General features: G+C 38.0%; 1 protein-coding gene across 5 annotated transcripts in view; it reads left to right on the forward strand.

The window, feature by feature from the left end:
• LOC130184885 (potassium voltage-gated channel subfamily C member 1-like) overlaps positions 1–18,688 on the forward strand; it is a 94,272-nt gene extending 75,584 nt beyond the window's left edge. Inside the window, exons 5-6 of one of the 5 annotated variants that reach the window (XR_008830069.1) lie at positions 4,976–9,654; positions 11,760–18,688. Coding sequence is in view for 2 of the 5 variants with exons in the window: in XM_056400984.1 (XP_056256959.1) it covers positions 2,057–2,208 (152 nt within the window). In the remaining 3 variants the exon portion in view is untranslated. The other 4 variants (XR_008830070.1, XR_008830068.1, XM_056400985.1 and 1 more) reach the window with 4 other exon arrangements.
• Positions 18,689–27,643: the final 8,955 nt, after the last annotated feature.

Below are 27,643 nucleotides of genomic sequence, written 5' to 3' on the forward strand. Positions count from 1 at the left end.
TCAATACTGTCATGCTGAGTTTCTTGGAATAAGTGGAAACAATTTAGCATACTTTAACTCTGATATCAGATATCAGCACATTTATCTGGTACAATAAAACTAACCCAGGTTGATTTATCCCAAACAATCATGCCATCATTGTGTAAATGCTGGAGTAATTTGAGAAATCCAAGACTGATTTCTTGACTGAACTAATCAAGCCCTGACCTCAAGCACACCTTAAAGATGGTAATGCTGTTTGCGGTGGTACGTAGTTTAGTTCACCAGAGAACTCTGAAGTGTCTCACTCAGTACATTTCTTTACAGTACAAATCCAGGGCTGAGTTTCAGTTCAGATAGATAGAAACATATATATGAGAAAGCCTGCCTTACAAACTGGACGTGAGCCATTTAGGAGCCATGGATGGTTTAATTAAAGAATACATTATGGGAAATGCTTTGTTTGATTTAAGAACATGTCCCATGTTAGGGATTAAGAGTCAGAATATTGTGATTCAGATTTGGCCATTCTTTTTTAATCAGTCACCCAAGTACAAAACTCTCATGTGATGGCTTCAGATTAAAGGGCTTTAAGTGCAATACAAAATCACTGGAGAGTCCGTTAAAGCAACTTTTTTGAAAATGAATATTTATGATATGTGTTAAACTCTCAAAAAATTCATCAGGCTATAATAAACCTTCAAATTGAGCATGTATCAAATTATACCAATCTTTACATATGATAATTCCTTCAAACGTTCGGAAACAAATGTGATCAGATCTCATCCAGGTGTAAATGTTATCTATAAAACTGAACCACTTTAGTAACAAATAAAATACACCAACATGTTGAAAGGTCACTTCAACCTATCCTCAGCTAATTTGCTGTGTTACAGCTAATTTGCAAATGTTACCATGCTAACATGCTAAGCTAAGATGTTTAACATGGTAGACATTATACCTGTTAAACTTCTGCATGTTAGCACTGTCATTGTGATTATATTAGCATGCTAATGAAAGCATTTAGCTTAAAGCACAGCCTCAGCAGATACAGCCTCACTTTTAAACTTGTAAATTTCACTTGACTGAAGAGAAAAACATACTTGACCCAGACCGTGGAGAGACCTTGGTTTGTCTGTCTGTCTGTCTTTCTGTCTGTCTGTTTCTCTGTTAAAAGCAGCCTCTTGTTCCTATGCGTAGACTGGCTAAAACACCTGGGCTCTGAGAACCAATTATCTTTCAATCAATTATCAATCATCAATTATCTATTAAGTTTGAAGTTTGAGTGTTTACATGACAGATTGTGTTTATTTCTAATTGTGCTCAGCTCCAGATGATTTACCCACCTGAGTTGCTCTGAGCTTCCCAAAAATGGTTCGGCCTGAATCATCGAGTCTCTCTTTGTGTCTCTCTCGTGAGCTAAAATGCAGCACCACTGATGTGCTTTTGAGAATCTCAGAGCAGGTAGTCCAGTGGCTGTACAAGTGCAAAAATATTATTGGATGTCCTCAGACCAAGGGCTTTGTGTACATCCTCTGGACTACTGCACCTTCCTTCCCCCTACACAGTTCATGTCGGTGCACCAGAGCGTCACCTCTAGGTGTTTATGGGATATTGTAGCAACTGATAGCTGATTTTCGTAACCCATATTCCTATTTTGTCCTGTCTCTGTTCATCTGTTTGTTCCTCCGTCCATTTGTCTGTCTGTCTGTCTGTCTGTCTGTCTGTCTGTCTGTCTGTCTTTTTCCACTTCCTCCTTTGGTCTAAAATATTTTACTTGGTTTGGGCTGGTTTTGTTTGGAATTACCTTTTTTCAACTTTGTTTCATTTACAAATGCTTGTAACTGTAACAAATTGTTTATATTTGCTATTTCTGATGTGCAATGCTGTCATAATATAACACACACTGATATATCATGACATAATTTTCTGTCATGGCATTTCCATCCCATAACACATTCCTTAAACTACAACTTTTTACCACAACATGGAAACTTTTATTTGCTCATAACTGCTGTGAATGACCCTTCATAACCCTGCTCTGACCTTTTGACCTGTGCATGTCGTCTTTATGTAGCCACAGGTTATGAGAAGTCACGCAGCCTCAATAACATCTCCGGGATGACAGGCACCCCGCTGCGCCTCACACCCATCACCAACTCCACCTTCGAGCCCTTCGAGCCGTCTGGCCTCAGGCGATGCCACTCCCCCATCCCCTCAATCTTGTAGCATAGCTGAAAGAGCAAACACAGAAAACACAATGTCAAGAACAACAGCAACAATAATATATTATAATATGATTGTGATTGTGTCCATTTATATATATCTCTCTCTATATATATATATATGTATGGACAGCTTCTCTTTCATCACATTACTCATATTTTCTTCCTGATAGAAACTACATTGAGTTAGACTTCTTCTCGCCACTAGATGGCCCTATTTTCAAATGACAGAATAGTTAAACTTAATGATTAAGCTGAGGTAGATGCTTAAGCAAATGTATTTGAAAAAAACACAAACACACACTAACACACCTGCCTTACTAACAGGGATCTAGGTTAGTTTAGACTGATATGATAGTTGAGTTAGTTTACCTCTAGCTTTCCCTGTGCTACTTCTTGCCTGTATCTTGACTGCACTTGCACTTCAATGCTTTAAAATTGATATGTACAAGTAGCTATGAATTAGACTTTTTCTCATATTAAGACTCAGAATGCACACATTCACACAAGTAGACGCTAACATATTACTCCAGCATGCATGCTTCTACTCATGAGAATCTCCAGAATAAGAACATACACTATGCCTATAGATTGAAAAAACAACATTTTAATACACTTAAAAGTCAAACGCATATCTCTGAAAAGGACATACCCCAAAAAGCCATGCAGACTATAAATGTTCAGATTTTTGTGTTACATTTAGATGAAATACAAGCTTTCTTACCAATATACAAACATCAACACACAGAGATGCATACTTTGTTCTCAGAGTATCCCTTTAGTATGGGAAAAGAGGGGAGAGGGGCTTCCATTAGATTTTGCATCACCTCCATAAGCAGCTACCTCCTCCTCTTCCTCCTATCCTCCTCAGGCTTCCCACTATACTCATACTCTACAACACTCACTGGATGTACTGCAGGAGGACTTTAAGAATTAAATTTTTTATATAGTGGACAGCAAGGAACAGGTATTAAGACAGTTGGATGTCTCTGTCAGGGTGAGATGCAGGTCACTAGAAAGTGGTTCCAAACCTGGGGCTCCTGAGTTGCAAGATAATCCTGAAGCAGGTGTGAGTAAAATCATATCAAATTAGTTACAAAAAATATCTGATTTAGTTTTTTTTTTTTTAAACTTTGCTTTTTGCTTATGAATTACTGGACAATTTTACCTCACCACACCACAAATATAGTCAATAGAGAAGTGGTAAAATGTACTGTGACTTCTCACATCGAGCCTTTGTTTACATTAACTGCAGATAGATCAGGCTAATATTTAATTTGATCATATTCTAGTGTTTTATGATCTTTTCCTGTGATAATTTGCTGTTGCTAATGTTATCTATATTTATATGGACTTTCAAGTTTCAATTTAAATGTAGAGCAAAACTTACCAAATATCCAGAAAATGTGCAAAAGAAAATGTGAATTGATACTGTCAATGAATATCAGAAGTTGTGTGCATCACTGGAAGCTCGAGTGATGTGCTTCATGTAAGTCATGATTTATTCACTAAGCCTGTTTTTCCATAACACTGGTGCGTGAAACATATTTCATAAAATAATAAGACAAAAGTAGCTATAGGAACATTAAAAAAACTTTAGGTGAACACACATAATGAACTTTGACCTTTAGCCTCACCAAGAATTCCAGTGTAGATGTTGTCATGGAAACTGAAGTAGTAGGGTCTGATCTGATCTACCGCACCATCTCTCCTCACCTCCTGCCCTGTCCTGCACTCTCACCTGGGCTCTCAGCAAAAGGCTGAGCTGCAAAGCTAAAAGAAAGGGATGATAACTCTGTGTTTCTTTATTGTGCTCTCATCTACTAGCTATGGTTTAATAGATCTGTACAAGGAAGCTTATTTTCTGTCTTTCGGTAAGTGAGATGGGAAGATTGATGACACTGTCATGTCTTTGTGAAGTACAAAGTTGGAGTCAGGCTGTTTTTAGCCTCACTGAGCATGAAGCCACGAAGCAGGGGAAACAGCAAGCCCTGCTCTGTCCAAAATAAATATGTAAAGTGGACTTTTTAACATGGGGTTTGTTGTTTTTCTAACTGGTGCACGAACCAAAATCTAAATATACAGGACAATCTGAGGTTTTAGGCGGTGTTATGGGCTAAAGATATTTCTTGACAAGCAACAACCAGCCAATTGCTGGAATCAACAAACATGCTCATTGGTCTTATTACCTGACAAACTGCTCACTGTGCTGGGCAGATGGATAAACTTGTCGAGACATAGGGCCTGGCTCCAATGCTTAAGTCACTTTAAACCACAAAGTGTCTTATTTACTTGTTTCTATTTGTGTATAGATTAAACAAAAGTATATAAACTAGACTAACCATATTCCTGAATCCAGCTCTGTACTTGACACACCAACATGAGGGTGATATTCAGCTTCTCACATCATTCCTGGAAAGACAGCAAATAAGTATATTTCCAAAAAAAACTCTTCCTTTAAGATGGAGTAACTGACTTTTTCTTCATCTGGAAAAGTTTTAGACATTGCAGCTCAGCCTGAAAGTGAGAAGAGTGTTTTCCTCAGGTCTGAGTTCATTCTGCCACCATCACCACCACCACCGCTGCCAACAGCATTACTACTTGCACTGATACCAGTGTGACTCAGCAGCCAGTGGCAATATTTTTAGTTTTCTCCCTTTTTGGCTTCTCTTTCTTTCCCTGTTTTTGCCCTTCCTGAAACCTCCACCCCTACCCCCAACCCCAACCTCACCCACTCCCTCGTCCATCTCCTCTTTGTTTTCGGTGGTCAGTAGGAGGCACTGTGAACGGATACTGGAGCGACAGCCCTTGGTAAAAGAGAAGCAGATGACAAACGCCACATGAGAAGAAGAGAGAGAACATGACATCAGAGACAGCATACAAACAGAAATATGCAATGTAGATAAATAAGATGGACAGGTGGTTTTATCTGTGTGTTCAGATATGTTGTATCTGTGGCACACATGTTGTGTGCACATGGATGCTCATGTTTTATGTTTCTGTGTGTGTGTGTGTGTGGCCAGAATTCCATCTACCTCTGTACTAAGATGCACAAATGTCAACTAGGAAAAACACATTGTTTGAAGAAAAAAAAGAGGAAACAATTATTCCTTTGGTATTATTACTTTAGTTTTGGCAGTTATTATTAACAGTCTAGATGATATCTTTCTGTCAAAGATTGTACTTTTGTTTTAATTGATATCATTTCAATTTAAACCTTCTGTTTTGTTTAAAAAGGATTTTTCTGATGTTGCAGAAATTTATTTGATTTCAGAACTACAATGTCAGACTTTGTCCTTGTTGAAGACAGTAATTATGTGTCTGTTGGTTAAGTTTTAGGTCTGTCCTCACATCTCACTCTCACCTTCTTTCTCTCCCACCGATTACTATCAGAGAGCTTTCAGCAACATGAGACTATACTTGGACAAGATCCACTTAAACATTCAGAGAACATTTATGAAGTATAAAGTATTGTTTGTCTGTTGGATCTTGTCAAAGAATATGATTCATGAAAATGATGATGGATAATGGATTCCTTATTCAGAGTTAGTTTCTGTACATTCATATTACTTTTACACTCATAAACTTATTAATTTCTTTGCCAAGAGTGAAATCAAAATTGTCAAAATCCATTTGAAAATGATTATCTAACACTAAAATACTACACCAACATCTATAAAGTTCCCAAATTAAAATGTTTTATCACATTTGTTTGACACATACATGAACAGAAATAAAAAAAAAAAACCAATGTCACAGTGACAAGTCTTCAGGAAGTCACAGCGCCTGGCCGCTTGTCACCTACTAATTTTACTTTTGTGTGATTAAACAAAAGAGATACAACTTGTTAATTAGTGAGCTTCAGTTTTGGAAATCTTGGGCCTAGGTTATGTTTCCCCGGCTTCCAGTCTTTATGCTAAGCTAAGACAATTTATTGCCCCCTGGCGCTAGCTCTTACTGCACAGAAATGAAATGTATTCCTAATTTTCAGTAAGAAAGCGAATAAGAGTGTTTCAAAAATTTCAACCTATTCCATTAGTCATATGTGACCCTGTTTCCTGTTTAGCCTCATGCTCCAACTGGGCATCAATTTCCTTTTTTCCTCAGAAGTGCAAAGTACAAGTGATTTTGAAGTTTTAATCTAGTGGAAATTCAGGATTAGATTCAGTTGAAAAATTCTTTTAACCATCAATCCTATTAGACACTAGGCACACACACAGTTTTGTTTCTATATCCCTGTGGGGACAACTCACTGACATAATGCATTCCCTTAGCCCCTTATCCTAACCTCACAACTAAATGCCTAATCAAATGAACCTAAACCAAATTCTAACCCCCAAAAAGAAGTCTGGACCCGTGAGTCCCCACAGGTTATTGTTATTGTGTATTGAGGTTGAGAGTCCCCTCTGGAATATATAAACAAGCCCACACGTGCACACACAGATGTTCACACATGCTCCAGTCTCTGCTGAATCTGTCAATCGTTTCTCACCATTTCATCCTCTCCTTATCCTCCTCTACCTTTCCAGTGTCCATATGTTTTGAGTGTGTCTAAGGCCACTGCTGATTGGTAGTTTTTGTCATGATGATGTACATATGTAAAGTTTGCGTTGTAAATAATTCTGCATGGGTTTCCAACGCAAGCAGTGAGGATACTGATAAGAATAATAATTTGAGGAGGTCTGACAAAATTTTAGTCTCAAGTTTAATGAATGTGTATATAACATTTAGATTACTAAGAGTGTGTATGAATTAAGAGTGTGTTTAGAAGCATACATATGCACTAACAACGCATGCAGGAAAAAAAATGTTCACCTCTTTGGATGCAGGAGGTGGGACGGGCTGACATTATGCATGCCAAAATGCTATGATGCTATTGGTCACAAAAGACCATGTTAGGTACTGTAATGGGGCCGGGTAGGGGTGGGAAAGTTTATTTTTGCAGGATGGGGAGGGGTTACGTTTCTGATAGGTCTTGTATAGCTGCTTTCTTATCAATCTTGAGAGACTTACGATAAGAGATACATATTAACACTTGTAGCTTATGATATTTTTCTTTTCTTTTTTTTTGCTTCTCTTTTCACAGAGAACTGTTCTGAAAGCCCTGCGCTTATCAGATATATGCAAAAAGAAGCAGTAACTGTGAACTAATGCTAAGAAATGAAAAAAAACAAATCCAGTTTCTTCCATCCATTGTCTTGATTCCTCCTCTGCCAGAGAGAGGAGAGACCCTTTGCCCCTATCATCAATTTCATTCATCTGCTCCTTCATTGTCTGTCACGTTTCCTGTCCGTCTGTCCTGTCCTGTACTTTACAACTGCATTTAAACCGCAATGAGTTCAAAGGATACTTCTGCAATGCGAGAATCCAACCATTCAGTGCAACCTCTTACAAACTCTTTTCAACGTTACCACCACAAATGAATATCAGACAAGCCTGATTATAGGACATCTTGTTTTTTTATTTTATTTTTTATTTTTTCTGAGCTTTCTGAAGACTAATCCTGGAACCTTTCTCCATGATACTGTTGGACCAAGGACAAGAGCGTCATTATCCTTGAAATCTTTTCTACCAATAACCACTCATCTATCAGTCCCACACACACTCACATTCTCACATTCTTCTGTGTTTTTGAGCTCCTCATGACTGCTTGACAGTTTTTCATTTTTCTGCAGGAAAGACGCTGGGAGTCCCTTTCAACCTGTTTTTACTCATCATGAATTTATCTCCTATGTGGCAGTAAATGCACCATCTTTAAAAGGTGTAAGAGAATCCCTAGCCCAGCAACATTAACACTACAAACAACCGATAATGCAACCTCTGGTAAAGAACTCTCTTCATACAAAAACCATATCTGATGTTGGGAATATCTAATGTATTATTAATTAGTGAATTAATTAGTGAGTATATAGTGAGTATGGCCCCTGTTTTTCCCAACATAATTTCCATTAAAAAATGCTGTCTTATACTTAGTAGGATTAGGTGGTGTTGTTGGAGAAAGTAAAAGGTCCAATGAAGTTGTAGAATTAATTTCTTAATGTGATGTTATCCCTATAAAAAATGTGCAATCCAATGGACTATAACTAGTTATTTAGTGGTTGGTCTTTTTAACTTACACCCACTTGTAAAGGATGATATCACCCCATCAGACTTTCATGCAGGAGACCAGAGCTCATGTCCTGTCACACACCTGCAATTAGAATTCAACAGCCAGTCTTTCCCTGACCTCACCGATACTGTAGTTGCCATGCAGTGATATTGAAAGCCAGAGTTTTTGAAATATTGACATTGAATGCAAAAAACTAAGATTGAGCCCAGGATTTTGCTGAATGGTCTGATATCAACATTGTGTCCAGTGATGGGGATTTTTGTGGATAATAATTAATTTTGTGGATGTTAACAAAAAATTGCAAGTGATCAAATAGCCACAAAATAAACACACAGTTGAACCGGGAGCCTTCTGAGTTATGAGGGTCTGGGGCAGAGGAAGTTATTGTTTTTACAGATTGGTGATCCAGACTTGAGCATTAAATTTGGCCGTAATGACTTATTTTCAACATGGTGGAGAATTTACACTCATCTACTGCAGGCTATGTACATTACATTGCAATGTAGAGAGGGCCAGGATTTCATAGATATGAAGCATTGACTAAATGGATTAATCACCAAAAGATCTTTGAAGAAGTTGCACTGAATTACCAGTGAGGAACCACTGCAGAGGTACCCTTCCAGGTCTGAATTACTGCTGGTTCTTACACGATGCGCTTGTTGCCAACATTTCTTTCCTTTTACATCCATTCACAACTCAGGTATCTCTTTCTAAATCCCAATTTATGTGTCCCAGTGTTCATGTCCAACCATTGTTCCTCAAATATGTCCTTTATGTATGAAACACGGAGAGACTAGAAAAAAAGATGAGCTTTCCTTTCTGTTGTGTGCCTGCCATGTGCTCCGTTTTTGTGCTATTGTCCCTCCTTCAAAAGTGCTATTTTGCTTTCCTTGTCCAGATCTGCTTCCTGTCTTCACTGTGTGTCATCCCCTGCGTCTTTCCACCCTTTCCTAATAACTGTATCCCTCTTTCTGTGAGACTTACCCCCACAACACACCATCCATTCCCCCATCCTCACTCTTGCACAGCAAGCAAAACCAAAAGGAACTGCGTGAAATTCAAGCACCTTTGCACCTGACAAAAAAAAAAAAAACCCCAACACTGGATTTCAGCATGGATGAAAACAGGAATGGACATAAAATGACTGAAAAAGACTGGAGTGATAGATATGTTGTAGATGGGCAGGAGGGGGAAAATGTGCAATAAAATGATGTGTTCTGAGTGGACTCTCAGCCATGCAGCATCAGAGGGAGGAGATGGAGGATGAAAATGTTGGGCAAGACAAAAAAGTGGTGATGATGAGGAGGAGGAAGAAAGACAGAAGCAAAATCGCTTCTCCATGTAAGAATGTGTATCTCACTGTCGTTCCTGTGCACTGTTTGCTTCTGGTGTTGTCTTTTCTCATCTGTGTGTGGTTAGTGTGGCATTTTTGTTTTATGTTTTGTGTCTTCATGTTGTGCACTGCACTCGATTTCTTTACCTTTTTCTTTCATGAAGTTTGTGTGCACCACACCTGGGTCAAACAGCCTTCACACTATCTACAGTATCCCACACAGGTGCAGGAGGATTGTAGTTTGTCTTTTGGGCAAACTCAGACTGCACCAGAATCAAATTAATTAGAGTTGACCTGACCTGATAAAGCAAACCCTGCTTTGGCTAACAGTTAAAGTGGGATGAAACAAAAAGCTAAGAACCATTATTTGGCCAAGGTCTGGTCTGTACATGTGCAGGACATACCAACTGAGCTACTCCACTCTTAGCTCTTGGTCTGGATTTCAGCCCAGTCCTGGTTGGCTGCAGTCCTCTGGTTTGAACGTTGACCTCTAACAATATTTTTGATTTCACTCTCTTTGACCTCGATGTCTCTTGGTCTCATTGTTATTCATAAACCAACTACCATTTTTTTTATATCAGAGGACTGAGCAGCTCCCCGGGGACTTCTGCAGTCTGTGTGTGTGTGTGTGTGTGTGTGTGTGTGGGTGTGTGTGTGTGTGTGTGACACAGAGATAAGTGTTAGTGTATGACATGTATTTGCATGTTGGCTGGGCTGGGCGAGCTTTGTAATGATGTCTTTTTTTTTCCTTTTTTTTGCTTTAATGGTGTGTGTAATGGTCTACCATTTCCTTGCCTTGGTGTACAGTATTTTCTTGCTGCAGTTTCCATAAGTACAAACAACTATGTCATTCTATGGCATTCTTCACCACTTGAAACTACGATCAGTACAAACACACAGTGTGCCATTGTAGAAATCTTTCAATTTTTACATTCTTGCTCCAACCTGAGGGGATTGTGCTAGGAAAGTTTTGCAGTTGCGTTAAAGAACGAAGGCTATAATGGCTAACACTATAATTCACATTTATAGCATCAAAGGAATCCCACAGCCTCCTTGCCAACAGCATCTTTGGGATTAAATGTGTTGATGTCATAGTAATAGACAAACCAGCTGTCAACACTCATTGTTTGCAGTTACAGCAAGTAGTGTTAGACAGAAATAGTTTTATTAGAGAACACAACAAGTGTCTTTTTGTGGAGCTTAAAGCAGTGAGGGCGGGATAAAACCTGAGAGTGACTCAGATCCATTATAAATTTCTGATCAAGTGAGAGACAAAAATGTGATTTTGAAAACTGTTAGGAATAAAAGAAGTAATTCAACTTCACAAAAAGTTATTGCCTTCTAATACATACAAGGCTAAGACGTCAGATGCATGTAAGAAACAAATGATGTTACTCCATCTTGATGCTTTTGGGAAAGAGGCCCAAATCTAATGTGGTTACCTATCACACCTCAGACAAATATTATTCTCAACAAAGGAAATGGAGATGAAAGCAAAAAATGTATTTTCCTCTGATGGTGGGTAAATTAATTGTTTTGTTTGTTATATCTAAACAATATGTCATTCTCATGTCATACAGACAAAACTGGTTCCTCCTCAGCCGTTAGTGAATCTGATAGAACCATTTCATTGGCCACTACCCATATTCAGGATCGGGTTGCACCAGCTCTTCATAAATCCAACACTAAGTTTGAGTGTTGTCCTTGTAACTAGCCAGTTTCACATAATGAAGTGAAGTAAGTTTCAGATCAGATACAGTATTAACTTTTTTACTCTTCATTCTATTGGGTCAGCTAACTTTAGTTCAGTAGGTTCTATAATTGTTTAGTAGCATCTCTAAATAAGAATTAGTTCGTAAAATGCAACAGGTTTAATTTCATCATACATAAAGTTTAATCTGACCAACATATAGAACTCTACTAAAACGTAACTGTAAAACTATCTGCACAGATGCCATTCTTATAGAAACAAAGAAAATATTAATTTACCCACCTGCATCATTCCACTGACTGACATCATGTGCAAAATGGACTTTGACAATCAAGTCACCATCACAGTCATGACTTGTTCAATTCAAATCCTCACTAAATTCTCTTTTCTTTTTTCTTTCAGTGCTGAGTTTCTAACCCCTCCTCCCTCTCCCTACAAGAAAAGGAAAACAGTAAACTTTATATCCCTGCTCCTCCATCTCCTTCAATGGAAGTCACTGTAGAAAATAGGAGGGAGACAGAGAGAAAGAGAAAAAAACAAGATGAGATGTAGAGATCATCACCATCAATGACACCTGTGACCTGAACATTAATCATCAGCTGTATGCCACATTCATATGCAACCTGAAAATCACACATGTAAGCTACTTAACATGGAAGTGACAGAATATGTCAAACTTTTTGAACTGATGTTCATAGCAAACCACAGCATGGATGCTCCCAGCTCAGCAGCAAGAGGGCCATAACCTATGAGAGACATGGAAACCATGCGACAAGGATACCTTCTGCTTCCACTGTTTGTAATCGAGTTGTGGTATTCCTTTACTGAGCACTCATTTTATTTCAAGAAGTTGCATGCACAACTGTTGATTTCCAGTGAATGTTCCACTATTTTGGCACTCAAAGCACTATGCAAGGTGAGGGGTGATGTTGAACAGCTGCGGCAGAGTCTGATCGAGTGTTGCCATCGGGCTGCAGAGGCCGGGCTGCCCTCTGCTGAACTACAGGACCTCTACCAGCGGATGGAAATCTATTCATACATATCAGAAACATCAGCCATATCCTGTCTATTTGATATCATCGGACTCTTGTGAGACAATTGACATCTTAGGACTTCCAATGTAACTGATCTTTTTAAACACAGACGTCAAAGAATCAGTTTTAAACAACCCTGAGAAGGAATTGAAGCTAAAAACACATGGATGGACGTTCCAGTCAAAGACTCCAAACTGCGCTAGGGTAACATCTGCCAAAAAAGGAGGTGTCATTGGAAAGAAAGATGTGATTGACCCTCCCTCTCTCTCACTCTCTCTTTCCCTCCTGAATCTTTACGGTATCTTGACCCCTACCCCCACCCCCTCCCCGCATCTCAGCATTGCTGCTGCTCCTCTTCACCAAATCTGCATGGCATGAATAAACTCAATTAAACCCGAAGAAAGACAGTCAAAAACACAATGGATGGATTACAAAAGGGAGAGAGAAGGGAGGGAGTCCATTAGAGGGGGAGAAAGACTGTAGATTTCTTTTTTCCACCTAGAAATGTCAATGCAAAGTCATTATATCATCGTCCGAGCTTCTTTTTGACTCCCAACTGGCTGCTAATAAGAGTAAAGCAACATCCCCTGCAGTGAACTCTTTCAGAAGGCATGATGAACGAGGAGGAGCTCTCTCCTGCTCTGAGAGAAACAGAGAGGGGGAAGGAGATTCTGAAGATCATACACTCTATACCTCTGGGGATGGGGCGAGAAGAGCTTTCTAAACGTAGCAGGTTGAGCAGCAGAGGGAGAACATCTTTGGGAAACTACACTAGGGACAAAAAAATGGCAATGAATGCAAATTAGAAGTGCATTTTAATGACATTGTTTACCAGCATGAATATTCTGCATGACTTCTTTAAGCCATTCTGATCTCCCCCATGAGTAACAGGGCTAGAAATTGAGAATTTAAACGTGAAATTTTAACAAAATTATCACATTTTACAAAAAAAAAAAAAGATTGTCTCAATTTTGTTTTCAATGATAAAACATATATAATTAAGAAGAAAAGTGTTGCAACATTTACCCTGATTTGTTTTCTTTGAGAAATCTTAGGGGACTCCAGCTCTCTAAAATACAAGACTCCACCCAACTTCTGCAAGTATTTCTTATGCTACTTACTACAAGTTTGTCTAATGCTACTACGACTTCTATGTCTCACCTGGCTGCTACTCTGCTTCTTCTTCCTCCTCTTCTCGTTCTTCTTCTTGTAGCCTTTTACCAGAACCGTTATATGTATTCTCTCTAATGGCAGCTGTGTATGTCTGTGTCACTATCTGGACCCAGGACTATCAAACTGATGTTGAACTGAACTGTGTACTCCGAGATGTCATTCATTCTGTGTATTTTAACTGAGCTAGATATCCAAGGCATCACCACACTTTAGAGATTAGACAGGTCATCTGAAATCTGGGGTCAAGAATAGGACAGAAAAAAGGTTCAGATTACATTTTTTTCTTACCCAAACAGTGATTCTGGCAGGTCTCTTTACTTCATCAGGTAAATAGATAAAGGATGGCTTCCTCTTCATCCAGCAGCTTAGATTTATACTCAGCAGTTTAGTACGTACACCAAGCTAAAGCTAATACAGTCTAGTACAACAACCCTCCCTTCACAAAGGTTATAATGTTCAGTCTTTGAAGACACTGTGTTACAGATGTTTTGATTTGATTTAGATTTTTTTGATTATGATCATTTAGCAGGATGTAGTTTGCATTATACAGAGAAGTGTTTGTGTTATTTAGCCTCCTCTCATAGATAAATAAATAAACGGCATGGACAAAATATCAGAAATAACTGTCAGTATAAAGGTATAACAGTCTGACAAACTGCAGCCTCCAAAATAAGCATTAAGTGAAAACTAAAGGCCTGGCCTGGTAATCAACAAAGACAAACTATTTTCTAAATTCCATAAAACTTGTTTTTTATATAACAAACCCAGAACATGTATACTTATATTGGTATGCTAACTGATAACACTTTTAGTAGCCTTGTTGTTAAAATGGTATGGCTGGCTAAAACATCAACAAAGCCTGTAAAAAAAAAAGGCAGTGAAAACTTAAACTTAAGCAAAAGCCTAAACCTGTAGCATAGAAAGTTTCCAGTTTATTATTGTTAAAAGTGACCCAATCTAAAAGACTATGGCAATTGGTTTGTAGGTAATTTTCAATAACTCCAAACTAGGGTGGGTTAACACTGAAGTAGGCTGAGCCTGTCATCTGTTAATAGAGCCTGAAACAACATAGGAGCAGAATGTCATTTCCCTCAGTGAGACAACAGAAGAGGCAGCGATGCACTGTGCACAGTGTAAGTCAGACCAGCATTCATGGATGAACAGGAACTTATGGACATTGTGCTGAGCTTCTTCTCACTATTTTGTGGACAAACACTGAACTAGGCAGAGACACTTACTTTGTTTGAAAGTTAGCAGATAGGACAGATGTGTTCTTACCAAAACAGCTAGTTAGTACTAATTTCTTTTTTATGTATCTCATTTGCGCATTAATGCTCAGTATTGATGCCATTTTTATTTGAATTTTTATGTACTCATATGTATTTGGTTTGTCAGACCATGTGGGCCCATCACCTGGGCTAAATTATTTGAAACTGTGTAGCATGGATGGATGACTGAACAGGAATATGGGGCACAGACACAGGTGCCCAAAGGTTCAGGGGCCCAAGTTTGAAGTGACTGTTAATATTTCTTTTTGCAAAATAGAAATGACAACAAAGAGACAACTATAGAAAAAAATAATTTTTGCTTATGTTTCATTCTGGCTGTCTTACTCTGTTGTAGGAGGGATTTTTTTTTTTTTTTTACATGTCTGTGCCCAGGTGCATTGTCTAATAATCTATCCATGTTTGTAGGGTTTTTATTTTGTACCTGACATGGCTATGATAAACATCACCTTGCTTATAATTTCTAAAATGCTTACACATGAAGACAAATCTGTACCAAACTCACCAACCAGTGAAGTTCATCAGCTGTACTTTTCTGCACTGCACTGGCTATCGAGCAAAAAAAAAGAAGGAAAAAAAAAAAAAGAAGCTATTTCTGGTATATAGCTATGTTGCTCCCAGAGTGACAGACATGAATGTTCAAAATTTCTTCTCAAGTCTTCCCTTGGATCTTGAACTGGAACCTTCAAAATTTGGTCAAATGATCCACAATGTTTTCAACAATTGTTACATTGCTCGGCTACAAGGGGCAAAAGTTGCTATAAGATGGAACTGAAGACTTTCATTCTTTGTTTGATATAAAAGCTTGAAGCTGTAACATATCTGTAAGCATGTTTAAAATTTTTTCTTAAAACTGTGAATTGGAAGTTTGTGCACAACATGCTAGATCTAAGATTTCTGTAGACTTTACCTGTATTTGCATTGTTATTGAGCACAGAAAATGTGCATTGGACGAATTGCATATTTGGACAGTCCACACCCTCACAGACTTGCCCTAGAGCATACCCGTTAAGTTTTGGACATTTACAGCCATGCTAACTGAATCCAATATTGTTGAGGCCCTTGGCTGGAGAATAAAATCAAATACCCCCACTTCACACATGTGAAGTTTGGTTTGCACTACATTCTGGGTACCAAAAAGGTTACTATTTGGTATCCCTACTCCTTTTAAATTACTGTATGTTGAGTTACTTGAGTTTTTCTCTTGATTTTCATTGTGAATTTTTCATGATATTATGTATAATTCTGGGGGAATTGAAACAAATCGCAAACAGCCAAAAATCAAGTGGAAAACAGGTCCTATCTCAGGAATCTACTGTATCACAAATCTGAGAGTTGAAACGTCAAAATATTATGATGCTGTGTGTCTATTTTCAAGAAAGTTTTAGGTTTCAAATTATAGTTTTATTCTCATCATCTCTACAATGCTACTTTCATGTTACCTGCCTTTGTAAAAGCATACAGTACAGGTTACTGTAATGTTTCAACCAAAAGGTGAACATAACTGCATCAGTGTCATTCGTTTTGTTAATTTTCATCATTTTTTATTTGTAAAAACAGTACTTTGCTAAAACTTACCCATAAAGTTGTTCTGTGTATTGAGGGGTTTTAAAAAAGAAATATACTGGAAGGTAATGTAGCATTAAAGGAAGTCAGGAGACCTGTGTAAGACAAAAGCAGAGGCTCATATAGATATCCTCCCTTGTAGCACAGGCCAAGCTCCAAGAATGCTTGATCCCATAATGCAACTTGATGTTATCTGTAATTTCGGAACAAAAAAGCACACAAGTACAAAAATGACAAAATTGATTATTTACCATGAAAGGTTAAAAAATGTTTTTCATCTTCAATCCTTTACCATCCTGCAGAAATGATTTTTGTTACATTTTGAGAATATTAAGCTGTAAGAGAAAAAGTAGTCAGTGTTTCCAATTTCTTGTTTGGTACTCGAATGTATGAAAAAGAAATGCTTCAGGAGCTCATGGGATATGGGTACAGCCAATATCCACAGTTGGATCCACCCCTTCCTACCCGACCCTTGTCCTACATACTTTTGTAAGTCCAAAAATCAGTCTAATTATAATAAAGACTTGTCAGCAGTAGGAGAAGATGAATTGTTACGCAATTCTATAAAGATTGATTATGCCACTGCAGTGTAGTGGGGATCGCGCAATAATTAAATAAGCTCTTTTTAGGGCCTCTGGTTTGTGTGTAGGGAATGTGTGTAAGAATGTGTTTGTCTGTATAAAAGACTTTTATGTGTAAGACAGGAAGCATGCAGTGAGTCTGAGCTAAGCCATGCCCATGTGAGTAGGCAGACATCTGAGCTAACCCATAGTGCAACTTTACTTGAAACCCAACTGATGACCAAACATATCAGGACAAGATGCAGAGTAGCGGCTCTGCCCACTGTCACTCCCTGAAAATGCAACCGCTTCTTTTCTCCATCCCATGACAACACATTTCCCCCCTCTCTCCACCCTTTCCTCCTCTTCCTCTTTTCCCATTTCCTCCTTCAGTTATTTTGAGGAAGAAGCTTCTTTTTGCATCCCTTGTTCTTGTGTTTTTCTATCCTATTTTTTCAAGATGAATTCTAAATGCATGCGTGGGAAACTTTAAAATGAAGAGTCTGACTTAATTGTGAATGACATGTGAAGGGAAGCCTCTCGTCCGTTGAAAAAAAAAAAAAGTTCTTCCTTTCTTCCTTTCTTTGTCAGGTTAGAAGAGACATTGTGGGACATGAACTATTTTTTTGTCTTTAAACTTTTTTCCCCTGATCAATTCACTTTATTAAAAGTCCTGTTCTTATAATATATTGCGAGCAGAGTGGAGTTAAAACAGCAATAAAGAAGCCAGATTACTGAGCAGAAGATGGACTTTTTCTATAGTATAGTTTATACACACTTTTCACAGAGCAGCAGTTTAAGACATGATCACTATCTGGAGGCAGAATGAGTTCAGTTTCATAAGTCCAGTCATGGTTTTCCAGAAGCCTCCAGAAACATTTTGGGAAATCATTGTTTCATGTAACCGTTTCAGAACATATCCTCCAGAAATATTTGAGGTCATTTCTCTGTACTTTAAGAACTTTTTACTGAATCACAAACTTTTCTTTCTTTTATCAGGCACGTTGAGTCAGCCTCTCTGTTGAGGTCTGTTCAATTTGCTCATCATTTTTATTTTTTATTTTATTTTCCTAATGCTGCACTTTTTCATAATCAGAAAAATATATCATTCCATAAATCCAGATGCAACTACTGTCTTTGGATTTTGTCACTCTGGGTGGGGTCATATCACTGTTGTTTGATGGTCCCACGACAGGGATAAATTATTGATATACTGTATGTCCACTGGAAAGAGGCAGAGAAAAAAAGAGGGATGACCAGCAGAAAGATGAGAGGCTTCCCTCCATTAATGAATGGGGATTATGCTATAAAAAAAACCTGATGCTGGATATAATTTTATTGTCACTAAACTGGAGAGAGAAAAAAAAAGACAATAAAGAACTGTATAATATATATTTCAATGGAATGTTTATTATTTACCTTTTCTATTTTTGAAAAATGTAAAAGAACAAAAAAGTTGAAACTGTAATAATCCAACAGCATTTGTGAAATAGAGACTTATAAAAAACAGCTCTGTTGTTAAAATGTTTTAAAGTTTGACTGTGAATGCTGATTTACCTGAGCAACTCTCCTCCTTTACTGATAGAATAAATAAAAAGCAGATGAAAAATAAAAAACACACACAAATACTGGGAAAAAGCAAACAAATTCAATTTAAAGAGAAAACCTCAAAAACTTAATAAAAAACATTAAAAGTTTATGCCAAAATGTTCCATCTGTGTCCTGTGGCTTTTTTTTCCTAAAAATCATCTTTTCCTTCACCCTCATTGAAAAAGCCAGAATCTATGAAGTTTGTTTCAAAAGCTGAACTGCTGGACACTAGATGTCTCCTACTTCACTGAAAAGTCCAACCTGAGTTTATGTGCGTTAGAGGCTTCAAGTGTCAACACACGTGAACCATTATGGGTTCCATGTAGTTCCCATGTCATAAATCTGGCTGGTATATCCAGCTGCTTTTAACAGTGAAATTAACATCCAGGCAAGAGAGCAATGAGGACATAGATTACTGGTTGGAGGTTATTTTTGCATAACCGATACAATATGAATGCAAAGAAAATGAACTAAATTGTTCTATAAACAAACTGTGATATGATCCTGCAATTATGGTAACTTTTTAACTGTCATTGAAAAGAGACTAATACTAATACATACAAATAATTTTAATTTGTGATCTATTCTTACATTAATTGGGCTCAATTTCAATACCAGGGGTGGAAGTAGCAAATTCCATTTATTCTCGTTGCTAAAGTATAGTTTTTTTTTGTGAACTTGTACTTATTGGAATATTTTTAACAATCAAACAAACTACTTAGATCAGACTATGGAGAACATGGTGCTTGAGACACAGAGTGACATTCAGACAGGTGTGTGCAACTATGTGCAGCATCAACAACTACTGCATTGCCAAGCAACATAGCATTTTGTCTGTGTTTGTCAGCTGCAGCCGTGGAGTTTATGTTGTTTATACATCCCTGCTTTTCCTGCTACTTTATTCTGCTGTTAATTCTATAAGAACCATCAGCTGTCTGATTTATGGAACTTCATATTGCTACATAAAGTCTATGGACATGTTTGTGTAATGTAATACAGCTAAACAGCTCCACATACTATCCTCCACAATAATCACAGTTATGTACAACTCTCTACAGAAATTAATAGCATTAAAATTGCAGACATGTTGTGTTTTGTTCATTGTTTTCTGATGAATCAACAGAATCTCTTGTCCAGTTCAGGTCAGATAAATTTTATTTTATCAACCTGGCCACTGAACATTCCTGTTGTACCAGTTGCGTTTTTTTCTAATCTTGTTATCGTACTTAAACAGACAGTCTCAGGTGAAACAACAAACCACTACTGACACCTTACTACCTACCTACTATTAGGTAGACAAACAAATTACAGGTGTCAGTTATTTTGACTACTTCTATTTAACATATCATCTTAACATATGCATTTAGCCTTAACATGCTTGATGAGCTTAAAACATAGACTTCTTATTTTCTCTAGGTCTGTATAAAATATTGACCTAAACATCAATGCAAAGAGAGTATACATTTCTTATAACTCGTTTGTCTTTTTTTTGTTTGTTTTTTTTTCAACAAAGTCTTTACATTTTGTTTTACAAACATCACTTTTTTTTTTTAATTATTTTTTTTACTTTAAATCATCAGTTCCTTAATCATCTTTCAGGTTTCTTAATAGTTCTTGTGGACCTTCTAACCACAGGTTCACCTGAAGTATGTGAGTTGGTGTGGCAGTCTGTGCGAGGTGAAGGAATCGACTCAGACTCACTGAGGGCTTCACTTCAACAGTCTCTTGGGTCTTTAGAAGTGCTCCTACTGCGTCTGAATATCTGTCCTTCTTCTGTCCTCAGTGAATGACCATGGAGCCACTTCTTGAAGAACAGTAGCTTTTGTCTTCCATCCATCAGGATTTTCAGTCCTGACAGTGTCGTTGCTTGACAGTGGAGGAAGCTGCTTGGCTGTTTTGTCATAGAATTACTTCTATTTCATCTAAGCTGTCATAGCTTTTGTTCCAGCTTTGGATGTTTCTTCTGCTGTGCGTGGCTCGGCAGTGTGGTACGCAGCTTTCTATTCATTAGCAGCTCAGCTCAGCTAAAGCTAGGTAGGGATCAGAGTTACCGTCAGCAGCTTTCTTCCGGAGTTGCTTGAAGTTGTACTGTCCTGCAAATTCTTGCCACTCTCTGCTGTTGAAACATGGTCCATTGTCATTCACGTCTGTGTTTGGTATGCCATGTCTTGCAATGATGGATTTAACATGAGTTATAACACATGCTGATGATGTGTTTGACAACAGTGCCATCTCAGGGAAGTTTGAGTAGTAGTCGATGACCACTAGATAGTCTTTACCTTTGAGATGAAACAAGTCCATTCCTACCTTATGCCACGGTGCCGCTGGCACATCTGTTAACATCATAGGCTCTTTGGTTTGCTTGTTTCTGTGTTTCTGGCATGTTTCAAATGTGCTCTCAATGTCTCTGTTGTTGCCAGGCCAGAAAACTGTGTCTCTCGCCCTTCTTTTGCACTTCTCAACACCGAGATGACCTTCATGGATCCTGTGTAGTATGTCCTGTCTCAGGTTTTGTGGAATGACGATTCTGTTTTGTCTCAACAACAGTCCATTAACAATGATCAGCTCACCTCTAATGTGGTTGAACTGTGGACATGAGCCTACAGGCCATCCTTTTTTCATGTTCAGAATCACATCTTGCAGCTCTGTGTCTTTTGCTGTTTCTTCAGCTATTTGTCTGGACTTTGTGTCTGATACAGGAAGTGCAGCAGACACCATGTTCACATGGTTTTGAACATCCTCTTCAGTTGTGCTCACACCGTCCCCTGCAGGTGCTTGTGAGAGCGCGTCAGCGAGTATCAGGTGCTTTCTCAGAGTGTATATGAGCTCAAAGTTGTATCTCTGCATTTTCATTAGCAGTCGCTGAATCCTTGGCAACATGTTATTCAGATTTGACGATGGTCAGTCTCTACTGTGAAAGAGGGTAAGCCATACTTGTAGCTGTGGAACCTCTCTAGGCCAAACACTAACCCATGGCATTCTTTTTCTATTTGAGCATATTGACACTCAGTCTCTGTCATGGACCTGGATGCATAGGCCACTGGTTTCCAATGCTTCCCTTCAGCCTGTAGCAGTACTGCACCAATTCTGTCCTTTGGAGCATCCGTTGACACTTTGATCTTCTTTGTTGGGTAGAAGAACGTTAACACAGGTGCTGTTGTTAGTATCTTTTTTGAGCTTTTGCCACTCTTGGTCATGTTTGATTGTCCACTTAAAGTCACACTCTTTATGCAGGAGTTCACGAATACAGGATGTTTTTGCAGAACGGTTGGGAATAAATTTACCTATAAAGCTGACCATCTCCATGATGCGTAACACACCTGTCTTGTGACCTGCTGTACCTGTTGCATTTTTTTCTAATCTTGTTTTCCTACATAAACAGACAGTCTCAGGTGAAACAACAAACCACTACTGACACCTTGAGGAAAGTGCAATATCACCTAATCATCACATCCCTGTTTCTTTGAGGTAAAATACTATTAGGTAGACAAACTAATTACAGGTGTCAGTTATTTTGACTACTTCTGACACCTTGTGGTAGGAAATTGCAATATCACCTATTCATCACATGTATTAGATTGCATCTTTTGCTAGGTGTTCCTAATAAACTGACAACTGAGTGTATATGTACATTCATCAGTTGTTTCCACAGGATGCAATGACCCTGACTGGAATTAATCGGTTGCTTTCAGTGTGGTTGTCACCTGGGAACAACATAGAGCAATGAAATACCAACATACACCTGTAGCATAAAAATGTTTTTTGATTTAATAATTTTATCATATTTTATTGCTATCACCATATTTTTACCCCTCCCCTTCCCCTTTTAAAAATGTAACATAGTAACATTTACTCGGAGTGCATTTGACTGTACTTTTTACTTGTACCTGATTACATTTTTACACAAGTAATTTTACTTGTACACACACAAGTAAAATTTCTTTTAAGTAACGGTACTTGTACTTCAGTACAATTTTCCAGTACTCTATCCATGTCAAATACTGTCTACTTAATAAGAGAGAAAAAAGAAAAAAATGAGAAACGTTTTTCTCTCTTTTTACTCTAAGGTGCTTAAAGATAAAAGCATTCTTTACATCACCCAGGGCAGAGTTATAGAGTTCTTACAAAGTAGCAGAACAGGCATTGTACTCTGAACTTGATTGGAGCGATGGAACACCATCATGTCACCATTAAGAGAAATTAAAAGGTGGATGTCTGACAACTTTTGTTCAGCTCAATGAGACCAAATCTGCACTTTGTAAGTTTTTAAAAGTGTTGTATAAATAAAGTTATTACGTCCCTGCAATGCAATAACATTGAAGGCATATATCATTATTATGTCCCTGCAATGCAATAGCATTGAAGGCATATATTATTATTCTGCAAATTTATTATGTGCCTGCAATGGAATAGCTGAGGCATTCACACAGCCTCCTGTACGCTATTTGGCCTCTAACTCCTCCTACAGTTTCAGGGCTACACAAACCGATCAACCATCAAAACGTTTGGCTTTTTTGGTATATAATCGGATGTATTCAACTTTTTGATATTATTTATAATTTTTGAAATATTAAGCTTTTTATTAAATTTTTTATCATTCAAATGAATGGGGAACACCTTCAAATCCTTGAAAACTTCAGCCTCTTTAAACTTTAACTACTTCAGCATGCTTTCAGCTACAGATTTCATTCAACTGTTAAACTGTACACAAGTATTTCAGCTATTAAGCTTATTCAACTTTTTGATATCTTCAATAGTTTTTGAATTATCACAATTTTAGTTTTATGTTTTTTTCTGATCATTTTTGAGTTTATAATTGGTGTGTATTGCATGGAATTTGGAGTGGATCACAGCATCGCAAGAGTGGGAGAAGCTCTAGAACTCCTCTGAAAAAATTCTGTTTAACTCATCCTCATGGTCACATATTTCAATCTTCACACGTTATGACTTCCTCAATAGCGGAAAAATTTGTCCTGTTTCATAGAACGTGCCTACCTCAGCACAGAGACTTACAGAATTTGAACATGAGCCTTAAAATGATGGGAGTATCCTCCACCGCTCCCATTGACTGCAATACAAATTCAGGAGCTGATTTTCCCAAAAATGCAGAGGTGACATTATTTTGTAACTCTGTGTCCACATTTTTGGCTTGAGAAACACCAAAACCAAATATGCTGTGCATGAAGGTCTTGTGCCGGTCATGGTCTGCTCATGCACAGGCATTCACACTATTATTATTCAAATCTTTATATTTTATTAGTGTTAATGCTTAGGCATTCACAATATTGTTCTTCAAATCTTTATATTTTATTCTTACTTCCTCCAGCTTTCCACAGTCTCCAGCTACTCCTTCATACTTTTTCATACAGAAACCATTCAATTAACAATATATTTTTGAATTATCACAGTTTTAGTTTCATGCTTTTTTCAGATGCTTTTTGAGTTTATAATGAGTGTGTATTGCACGGATTGTTCAGGGCTAGAGTGGATGACATCATCGCTAGAGTGGGAGAAGCTCTAAAATTTGTCTGAAAAAAATCTGTGTAACTCGTCTGTACAGCCACATATTTAGATCTTGACACATCATTTCTTCCTCATTAGTATAGAACTTTGTTTCATATAAAGTCACTACCTGGCACAAAAACTAACAGAATTTAAACTGTCAGCCTCAAACTGATGGGAGTACCCTCCAACTGTCCCATAGACTGCAATACAAATTCAGGAGCTGATTTGTGGAGAAAACCAGAACTGACCCTTTTTTGTAACTTGCTGCTATTTCTACATTTTTGGCTCCAGAAACATCAAAACCACATTGAAGTGTTCAGGAGAGTCTTGTGGCACCTGACCATGTGATAATTTTGCTGATATTATGTACCATTTTGTATTCAATATCAGGAGTCTGAGAGATTCGCTGACCCCTTCTTTCCATAGATTTGTATGAGCTCTGTGTCTTCAAAAGCCAGATCTCTCTCTTACGCACACACACACACACACACACACACACACACACACACACACACACAAACTCACAAACCGGAGACACACACACACGCACACACAATAATGAATAGTTTTAGTTTCATCCTTTTATTAGATCATTTTTGAGTTTATAATGGGTGTGCGAGAGGATTGACCCCTTTCGCTCAAACACACAGATTCAGACACATGCACATGCACACACACACACACACACACACACACACACACACACACACACATATGCACACATACACACAGGCACACACACACATACTACTAATGCAGTATTTGGGGAGAAATGGACAAAGCTGATTCTTATTAGCTAATTAGACTCATTAATCCTTACTATTATTACTCTCAGGTATGAGAGCATATATAAGACAAATCAGCACTGTGTATGTGATTGTCTTCATGTCTTTCTATGATTGTGATTGTTAAGAACGCTTTTTTGTACACATATATGTACACAAATGTATTGACATACACACAAACTATCTCCACCTTTGTTATTTATGCTTTTTTCTTATCGATAGACAAGTGCTTTAAGGTGTTTTTTTTCAACGGCTGTCCTCTTGCACTCTTCCTCAGAAGAGTCACGTGATGTTGCTGTGACATGTCTTATCAGCTGTTGTTTATACAGGTGTGGTTGTCCTGTCAGGTTTGACAGTATAGGCCAAGGTCATTCGATCAGAGAGCAACAAGCACCACCATTGTATTGGGGAGGCCATTGAGATCCGAAAAAGGGCCCAAAGAACAGTGAACTGTGACGAGGGGGCATAATTGTTGTCTTACCCCTGGGATGCTGTTGGCGGGTCCTGACAACTTCTAAGGGCTGTTTGAAGGTTAAGCTTATGCACTTCCCAACACCTCACACAAACATACACTGAACTGTCAGACCTATGATCAAGGTGGTACTTCGTTTAGGCATCATTTCCTCGTGACCATTTGTCTTGTCACCGGGTAAGCGGCTAATGATAGGTAGTACACTACAACTTGTGAGACATTCCGTCGTTCACTTTATTACACGCTTTGGGGATAAAACTATGTGAAGGAGTAGAGGAGACAGAGCCAGACTTGGATAATAAACACACGCAGGGGCGGAGCCAGACATTGTAAACATTTGGGGCTTAGCTCCAACTTAAGTCAATATTCAGGGGACGTGCTCCCCCAGTGAATTTTTCCCCCATTCACAGCAGCAACATGCACTATTTACTGTATCAAGCCATTTGTACATCATTTTGGAAAAACATCATAGTTCATCCAGAGTCTGCATCATATTTTGAATCTTATTGTTCTCTGTCTCCATCATTCTGAAACAGATTTTGACAATTACGAATTTTCACTACTGCCACACAAAAAGAGGCAAAAAATGATCTGATGTTACTATTTGAATTTACATGACATAGGTGGGGAATGAATTTGGCATAAACAGCATCACTAATCTTGACACTTATTTTTGTTACACTATGCTGGAGTAGAGCTCATAGATTTAATGTTTAGATAACAAATCTACATTTAAATCCAGACCATCATAATATGTGCTGCTTTAACTGAACAGACATGGATCCACAACAAGGCCAAGTAAATGTCTTTAGTATTCTGAACTGAATATTAGGCCAACAGAAGAATATTTACTCCAATGATATTAAATTTCTTTAACGAATAGCATCATAGGATAAACAACATGGACATGCACTGTAATAATATCAGTATTTTATTTGATCTACTCCTGATCACTCTGTTCTCATTCCCTCCTCTTTTCTTCTTCTCTAACCCCCTCAGCTCCAACCATCTATCCCTGGGAAGTCAAGTCCAGTGTAATCCTAGATCACATCCTTTAACGTTTCAATCGTGTAATTACATTTTCATTTTCAAGTTACATGATCCTCTTAATAAAGTTCCCAATAGGCTTCTATAATGACTTTAATATTTATAATTTTAGCCTGTTATTTTCATATCCAATTCAAAATCTGGATGAGACCTGTTAGGGGGTACACTACACAGCTACCGTAGATTACGGAGTTAGTGAGGTAATTTATTGGTTCAAAGTAATTTCAGCTATATAACTTCAGTAGCCTGACTGATGAAAGCAAGCCTTTGACTTTTATAGAACATAGGCATGTTGATGTATAGACATTTGCAAGTCTATACATCCAGAGTCTGTTTTGCTCCTGTATTAGTTCATGATTTGCACTCAATAGCTCATAATGTGGTGGGTTCAATTAAAAAGATGTAATCAGCTGTAATGTAATTCCTGTATCCCACATTTTCATTTGTCACTTCTGACATTTAATCAATGCTTAATTGGAATACACAACTGTTGATTTTTCACAAAGTCAGTGCCCCATGTGTTATTTATGGATTCTCTCTGATGTCTAGCTTTAGGACAGATAATATTGACTTAACTGTCCTTGGGTACATGAATAACATATGTGACATTTAAGCCTTTCATGTACTCAAAATTGCTTTCAAATTAATGAACTGTATGTTTATGAACTTTGTGATTATTATTTATTAGTAACTTGCAATTTACCTTCACTTACAGCTGCAGTTTGTTGATTTTTGCTGCTGCTTGTGGACTTCATACTGGTTTACTCTGTGTAAATTTGTCTTTTCATAAAACAGCATGTTGTAATCTGATTCCATCTTGCATCTATGGGAAGGGCTGGTATGGGGAATATAGCAGGAAATTAACAAACGTCGTTCAGGAACCACCGCCAGAACAGTAATGGCCGTCCGGCATGTGTGGCATGCTTCAGGCCGGGTTGTCAGATGAAAATGAAATGGGGTGTGCAGGAAAAAAACAGAGGTGCGCACATCTGTCTGCTGTGCAGAGACTGTGCGCATATGGACATTGGGCTGAAAGGCACTAACTTTGCTTTAAATAAGGAAGACAAAAAGCAGGAAGGCCGCAGTGAGCCCATGCCTGACTCTGAGAACAGTCCGCGGTCTGAAACTTCCACCAGGCTTTATATGCTGTCTGGATGAGGAAATCACCTGCCCAGTATCGGAGGTATGTCCGACAGAGTAGGAGGCTTTGAATTTACTTTCTAAATGTGGTTCAAGGAAATGTTAATTTCTTGATGCTTCATCTGAAC

The sequence above is a fragment of the Seriola aureovittata genome, chromosome 17, assembly GCF_021018895.1.
Source record: "Seriola aureovittata isolate HTS-2021-v1 ecotype China chromosome 17, ASM2101889v1, whole genome shotgun sequence".
Taxonomy (NCBI): Eukaryota; Metazoa; Chordata; class Actinopteri; order Carangiformes; family Carangidae; genus Seriola; species Seriola aureovittata.